This window comes from Frankliniella occidentalis, unplaced genomic scaffold, assembly GCF_000697945.3.
Source record: "Frankliniella occidentalis isolate FOCC.00 unplaced genomic scaffold, Focc_3.1 Scaffold10, whole genome shotgun sequence".
NCBI classification, from domain to species: Eukaryota; Metazoa; Arthropoda; class Insecta; order Thysanoptera; family Thripidae; genus Frankliniella; species Frankliniella occidentalis.
The window spans coordinates 231,227-238,961 of record NW_026267140.1 but is presented as its reverse complement, the minus strand read 5'-3'; the positions used below and the strand labels follow the sequence as shown (position 1 = coordinate 238,961).

Sequence of the window (7,735 nt, the reverse complement as noted above, 5' to 3'; positions counted from 1 at the left end):
TCCTCTCCAAAGCCAGACGCCAAACAAGACCCGGATGACCTCAGGAAGCGCAAAACCGTTCAAAGCGGTATGTCTTCAGTAACTTTTATGTAGCACATTTCACACCGTTTGCAGGCACAGCACTCACCTTGCGCGGGCGCGTAGATGTTGAGGTAGAGGCAGTCCTCGCTCTGGCGGCTGGTGAAGGGCAGCAGGCGGCGCAGCTGGTGCAGGCGCGCGCGCGGCATCCGCAGCAGCGCCAGGGTCTCGTTGTGCACGTCCGGCGGGCTCTGCGGGCAGGCGGGGCCCGGCGAGGTGGCGGGCCGCACGCCCTCCCACGGCGACGGCGTGCGCGTCGGGCTGAAGCGGTTGCCGCCGACGGGCGGCGTGGCGTACGGCACGCCCAGCCACACCTGCGGCAGCGAGAGCGGCGCCGCGTCCTTCAGACGTACACAATAACGAGGGCTAACTATGCCTGCCACTTTTAGGAGGGAAAGATTTCTTTTTGCCATCCCCTCGTTTGTTACGCTAACAAACAAAAAAAGTAACCTCTGGTGAGCCCGTGGAGGACGGGGCCGCCGGGCTGCATAATTGAATGGCTGGATAACGATGCCGGGGCTACAGTCGTGGCGGACACGACTCGGAAGCGCCGCGGAGGGGCAGCTGGCAGGAGGGCAGCCGAGGGGGCAGCTAGCGGGGCAGGAGGGCAGCCGAAGGGGTAGCTAGCGGGGCAGGAGGGCAGCCGAAGGGGCAGCTAGCGGGGCAGCCGAGGGGGCAGCCGAAGGGGTAGCCGGCGAGGAAGCCAGCGGGCCAGCCACTCTAGCAGCTGCAGTCGGCCATGAGGATGAGGAGCTCCTCGACCGGCCGCGGCCCATGCGCCTCGGGCTGGGCCGCTCTCCGCCCTCTCAATATGCACGTCTCGAGAACACAAATAAACTAAGCACACAAAAGAAAATTGCATCCGCCTTGTGCGTGACGGGGAGAAGCAGGGCTGGCTGGGGCTGCTGGGCTGGAGCGGCGCCCCGACCGGGTCCATCCACTTGGGGCCACCGCCCCGGCCGGCCGGGCGGTTCACCCTGAGGCCGGCGTCCATCCATCACACCAAGAGCAAAAGCCGGGGCGAGGGCGAGGGATCGCCGGCCTACGAAGAGGGAGCGGACGGAGCGGGCCCTGTTGTTACTACGCGCTGCTTTCCCTCGAGCTCTCTTTTTTTTTGTCCCGCTAAGCAGGCGGCAGCGGCAGGTAGGTATCCCTTGTGGGCCCGCCCGCCCGCGCGCCCGCGCGACCCCGCCGAACGCAAACGGGGGCGCCAGCTGAGCGAGGGGGAGCGCGGCTGTGTCGCAGCCCCGGCGTGTAGCCCTGGAGCAGCAGCCGGCGGAGCGGAGGACTCGCACAGCGGAAAACCGCCTGGCCCAACTTTCCACGCAAAGAATATGGCGCGAATGGAGCGCTCGGCGCGGCGGGCCGGGCGGGGAGAAACCAAGTTTACGGCCCACCCGACTGCACGCCGCGCGGAGGCGGAGGGGCGGGCCGGGGCGTGCCGGGGGCGCGCCTCTCGCGGGGAAAATGGGGTGGTCGAGTGTGCGGGTGGTATGGCATGAGGGAGGAGCCCCCCGAGGGGAGGGGGTAGGGGGGCGGCGTAGGACCCCCCGAGGGGAAAAGGGGAGGAGGGTAACGAGCGGCGCATTCAGACAGGCTCATGCGTCATGCCGGTCTTGCGCCTTCCGATGATAGTTTGCGGGCCCCGCTGGACCCCTTGAGACCCTAGCCCGCCGCGCCACGCCGCGCCACGCCATCGCAAGTATTATACATCGCACATACCGCGTAGGGCCCCCAGGGCGGCGCGGGCGGCGGCGCGGGGCGCGGGGGGACGGAACCTCCCCGAGTAAATCACAATGCTCCCCGCGCTCCTCGGCCGCGTCCCTTTCATAGCTGTATGCCGACGGGTTTATGTATTTAGGCCATTACGACAACGACTTGGTGGCTGTGGCAAATTACTTTGCCAGGAACGACTTCCCGCCGCCGCTCCGCCGCTCGGATTCACTTTGCGCGCCCCCGTCGCCACGACGCGGCCGCGGGGGGCGCGGCGCCGCCAGGTGAGCGACCTTTGCCCGTGCCATCCTGCGCAATAATTATGCCGACAACGGCGCCCTACTCCGCGGGGGCAGTGGAGCTGGGAGGGAGGGAGGGTGACAAAGAAAAAAGCGCCGAGGGCAAAGCCCTCTTTTTGTCACCTGCAACCGGACCCGTTTTATTTTATTCTTTACAGGGCATGCAGCGCATGCTCCATGAGAGAGCCGCGGGCGGCGGTAAACTCCACGCAAAGGGGACTGTGGAGACGCGGTCGGGCAGCGCTCTTTCTGCCTCGTGCATGTTTTTCTCTCAAAGAAATATTGTGTAAAATGCGCGGTACAACAACAGCGTGATACCTAGGGCCCTGCGGCGCCCTCGGTCTGCAGGCGACCGCGACGCGAGGTGGACCGATCTGGAGAGTGGAGTGGGGACTGACTTCACAGAGGCCGCCCTACGCCGAGGTCTAATACTCACGTTGAGGTTCTTGAGGTGGCGGTGCGAGTCCCGGAGGGGCAGGTGGAGGCCCTGCAGCCGGCCGTAGCGCGTCTCCACGACCCGAGGCGACACGGTGGCCTCCCCCAGGGGCAGTCGGTACCTGGCCGTCGACGTGGAGGCCTGCTGGGGAAACTGGGTAGTGGTGCCGGGCGTCAGGGCGTCCGCCCCACCCAGCACCAGCAACGCCAGGCCCAGCCAGAGCCAGGCCCCCGACCCCGGCCCCGGCCCCGACCTCGGCCCCAGGCCCCCAGGAGGGCCGCCCATCCTAGCGCACGCCCTCCATCGTCAGGCCCGCCATCCTGCAACAAGAACAACAACAGTCAAAGGAGCTGCACAGACGGCAATTAATTAAATTATTCGGTCTGTTTTAAGCGGCGCACAAATACTTGGCAGAGAAATTAATTAAGACTCCCCCCTCCACCCCGCCTGCAATCCAGCAGCGCAGCGGTCAGCAGGCCTGGTATCTCTGCCACGCCAGATGGGCTCGGCACGGCATCAAGAGATCAGCAGAAATAACTACTAACTACGTTCGTACGTTACTACTTTCTATGCAAATCGAACTGTCAAACAAGCTGTCACTTTTAACTCCCATACTTAGGTCTGCCAGTTTAAACTGTGAAACTGTCTAGTCTGTCTGTTTAAACTTTTGAGTATATCAGTTTTAACTGCCTTTAGGCATTAGGAGACTTTCAGTTTAAAGAGCGACAGACTGAACAGTCTCGCAGTTCAAACTGGGAGACTTGAGTCTGACAGTTAAAACTGACATCTTGTTTTATAGTTGAATTGCTGAATGTTCATATGTACCGGGTGTTGCATAAAAGACACAGGTGCGGGCGGGTTTGCCTACCCAAGAGGCTACACCCAGAAAAATGATTTCTTGTTTCAAGTACCTGGTGTAACTGAGAATGCGCAACAGTGTTGCGGGTTTGCCTACCCAGTTAGCCCGTAAGGCGCCATGGCCCCTGCAGCCCTGGCGGGTTTGCAATCCCGCAACACTGTTGCGCATTCTCAGTTACACCCGGTACATTTGTACTAGAAGTGACCCAAGATTATTTTTTTCCTTGTTTCCAAGACAATTTTTGCTTTCAAGTAAGAAAATTTTCTTAAATGAAAGCTAATATCATCTCGTGTAAAGAGTAAAATTGATCTTAGGTCAAAATATTCTTGAAATAAGAAAACATTTTTCTGGGTGTATGGCGCCTTACGGGTAGAGCGGGTAGGCAAATCCGCCCGCACCTATGTCTTTTATGCAACACCCGGTAGGATAAATTATGAGGGAAAAGAAGAGGAAACTGAAATACTGTAACAAGGTGTGCAGTAACGATCTCACTAAAACCTAAGTGGAGCTTTTGAGTTCATGTCGTTTCAAAGGTACTTTTTTAACAGAGTTGTTAGCTGGAAACAGCACAATTATGTCGTACAGTGAACTGCTATAAATAAAACTAGCTATAGGCGTTTGCAATTTACGTTACAGTGAAAGTCGCCCCGTGCTTTTAATAGAGAATAGGGCTAAATCAACAAACTGTACACCCCAAATGCGCCGCAGGCACAGGTCTGAATCGACCGGTCCACCAGACCCCAGAGCGTCCGAGCACGTCAGGTGCGAGTGAGATGCTCGAACCGCTCGTAGCTCCATCCCACTCGCACGCGTTGTCTTTCGTGCGCACCGGGAACTCCGATGCAGACCACTGGCCGCAGGGACTAGAGCAGCCGCTCATGATACCAAACCGTACAGAACAGAACACTCCAATCAAACGGGGATCGGGGATAGCAACAAAGGCCGTCGAGGCCACCGTTAAAGAATGACACACTATAGCAGAGGGCGGTAATAGCTGTCGCCGCTGCAAACAGTGGAATATTTTTTGTCCTGCTGTATCGCATTATTCGTGCATGTCTGTACCAAGCGAATGACTCGCGCCGCGCACTGAACCGCACAAAGTACAATATGTGCACATTATGTGTACACATTATGTGTACTTTGTGCTGTACCGCGTGCGTGCACGGGTGCGTTCTGGTTTACCTATCTTTGTGCTGCGTACGGCTCCTTAAGGCCCCGTGCGAGAAAGGCAACCCGGACGCACGCGTGTGCGAAACAGTATACCTATGAAAGTGTGTGGCGGCGTGAGTCAGCCACCGGGAATACACACAGGCAGTCGGAGCTGTCGACACGAGGGGTTGATTCCATCACCCGGGCGCTTGGGGCGCACCGCAGCGACGCTTTGACCCGGTGGGCGCGGCCGTAGGCGCGGCCGGAGGCGCGGCCGGAGGCGCGGCCGGAGGCGCGGCCGGAGGCGCGGCCGGAGGCGCGGCCGGAGGCGCAGCCACACGTGGCCCTGCGCGCCCACTCGCCTACAACATGACCGGCGGCAGACTACGCCGACTGATCGATGGTGACCGATGTGGGCCGGCGTCGCCTGAGACTAGCACCGCCACGCACGGGCTGCGGCGCGCGGGGCGCCGTCACGAGAACCACTCCCCATTCGTGTCCGACAAGGTGGGGCCGCGCCCCGCGGCAGGGGGCGGGAGCAGGGAGGAAGCCTCCCACGCACAAAGGCTTGAGGCTCTTAAACTGACTGCTCGATACCGGGGCCCGATGTTTCGCCCGTTTACGTTTCGCAGGGTACTCCTCACAGCCGCGCCAGGAGGAGGGCGGGGAAGGGATACAGCCAAGTTGTCGTCGCGGCTCTCGCGGTCCAACGTCCAACTTGGCGGTGTGTGTGGGGGGGGGGGAGAGAGGGGAGTGAAGGGGCCCAGCGTGTCCCAGGTAAGCGAGCGACTTCGTGCGAGAACAGTCCCCCCTCCTCGAGGTGTCAGCCGGGCTCAACACCTCCCCCGCAACATACCATCGGCGTCCCGGCCCGGACACGCCCGTGAAGAATGGCCGCCTCATTTGCAGGTTGCAGCACCCGGCTGTTAGCTCGGCCGTTATACTGCCACGTCACCACCAGGACCACCACCACCGCCCCCATAGCAAGTTGGCTGTGGCGCCTTATCCCAAAGGGTGTACAGTTTCCATAAGGGTAGCTTGGCTTTACTCGGCTTTATCCGACGAGGAAACCAAGACGGCGTTTTCACCGTGCGAGGCGTTCGGCGACAATAATAGCGTACGCCGCCACCGGTTCTAGCGCAGCCACCGTCGCCGCCGCTGCCAGCGTCTTGCCTCTCGCTGCTGCTGCTGCTGCGAAACTTTGCCGGTAGTTTATGGGTACGACACAACGCAAGTTTCTTCTCAAAAGGCCTGCAAACCAGCCAGCCAGCCAGCCAGCTAGCGAGTAAGCGGGCGAGTGGGAGCGCGCCGGCAGCGGGGAGAGGGAATTGGCCCGCAAGAGAGATTTAGACGCGAACACGCCGCGCAGGCGGGAGGCGCTCCGCCGTGACAGGTGCGCCACACTGCGCCGGATTATTGGGCGGCGCACAACACGAGCAAAAATTGATGATGTCGGTTTTTAGGGTGAAGGGCGTGCGCCTGATGGTGTGGCGGGCGCGCCTGGTGGTGTGGCGGGTCGTTGCAGCCCGGCAGGTAGGCAGCGGCGACACGCAGCGGCGCGGCGGGATGGCCTACCCCGCAGGCGCTCCTAGAGGCATGTCTCAATCCCTAAAGGGAGGAGCCAATCTCGGGAGAGGCAGGCGTGCGGCTGAGGGTGTGTGTGCGAGAGGAAGAGAGAGATCAAGTGTATGTCTGTGTGTGTATGTGTGAGAGCGCGTCTCCACACAAGCAGTACAGCGAGAAAGTAGAGCGACTCATCCGAGGCAGCCAAGAGTAAAAGATTGTCTCTCCTTCCCCACTCCATACTTTCCGCATCGCCTCACCAGCATCAACGCTGGACTGACTACCTCACTTTAAGAAACACCGTACAATATTAAGTTTTATATACCGTTTCAGAGAGTGGCATTCCACACCGTAACAGCATACCACACTTATTCCTAAACTTTGCCGTTTAACAAGTAACGGTGATATAATAATTGTGTAAACTTAAAAAAATAATACTGGACAACTCGTTCACTTTTGGCTTTTCGCCCTCCCTAGCGTTTTCACAAAAGAATATGGACTTCGTAATAAAAGTCGAGACATTTATTTCAGTTCTATTATACGAGCGACGGCTACAGCGGGCTTCCCAGTATGAACCTTTATCGCAGGGAAGACCAACGACGGTAACACCAGTGGGTGCGATATCACGCATTTTTTTCTAAACCTCAGTTTTCACCTTGGTCTAACCGAGGTCGCAAGACTAGAAAACGTTTCGTGAGCGGGTACACCACGGCACCACGGGACCCAGCCCGCAGTGCAGTACCTGGTCCGGGCTTTACAGGCCCCGGCGGAGATGTGGCGATAAGTGGCGCGCGCTGCAGCGAGCCTCGCGAGCGGCAGCCCCCCGCGTTAGAATGGTCGCGCTGTGCATCGAACATTTGACGGTGGCAATAAAGAGCACATCCGACCCCCATAAACAACTTCCATCAAGAGATTGCATAAACAAAGTTCACGTACCTAGCTCTGCAACACCTGACTTAACTATCCCGCCGCCACGCCAACCCACCCGAGAAACAGGGTGTGCCCCCGTCCGTGTGCCCCTAACGAGCATGTCCTACCCCGGTTGGGACTGAGAACTCCCCAACCCCCTCAATTGGTCGATCCCTCGATCTCTCTCTAACACAACCGAAAAATCCCCTTGTGGAGAAGCACAGTAAAAAGAAAGGGGTCGAACATTCATAACGTAAGAGCGCAGAACACAAAGGGTTTAGCGAATTCCGTACCCCTCTGTAGGCTAAGGCGTACTACTCCGAAATGTAACGGGTGAAAGATGGAGCTGTATTCTGCGGCCGGTTGCTATAGGTCCAGAGAATGAACTTCCAGTGTTCCAGCCATACTCCGCGCCGTGTACTCATGTGCTGTGTGCCTGGTGCATCTTCGAACACACTTGGTTCACATACTTACACAAGAAATCCGATTTGCCGTAACCTCCAAAAAATATCATACACAGCAGATCAAATCCGAAGGGGTGTCAATTGAACAGAAGGCCGGGAATCAAAATGAAAATACGTTGCAAATTTGCGCTATCATCGACAACCGTTCCAGTTACAAAAATAAAACGTTGCCACGAAACTAAATGGGAAGCGATCGTCGAGGTGTAAGCTCTTTTTTGTTCGTTTCAATCCTCCTCTTGATCCGATCAAGCTCGTTAGTCGATCT

At 58.5% G+C, this 7,735-nt stretch overlaps 1 protein-coding gene across 1 annotated transcript in view; it reads right to left on the bottom strand.

Annotated features, from left to right (window-relative positions):
- Nucleotides 1-7,735, bottom strand: part of LOC113215259 (neuroligin-2-like) — a 197,278-nt gene that overhangs the window by 136,036 nt on the left and 53,507 nt on the right. Inside the window, exons 2-3 of the mRNA XM_052277349.1 lie at nt 2,527-2,846; nt 128-392 (exon numbers count right to left, since the gene is read on the bottom strand). Of these exons, the coding sequence (XP_052133309.1) occupies nt 128-392; nt 2,527-2,811 (550 nt within the window). The 5' untranslated portion in view covers nt 2,812-2,846. The remainder of the gene's footprint in view (nt 1-127; nt 393-2,526; nt 2,847-7,735) is intronic.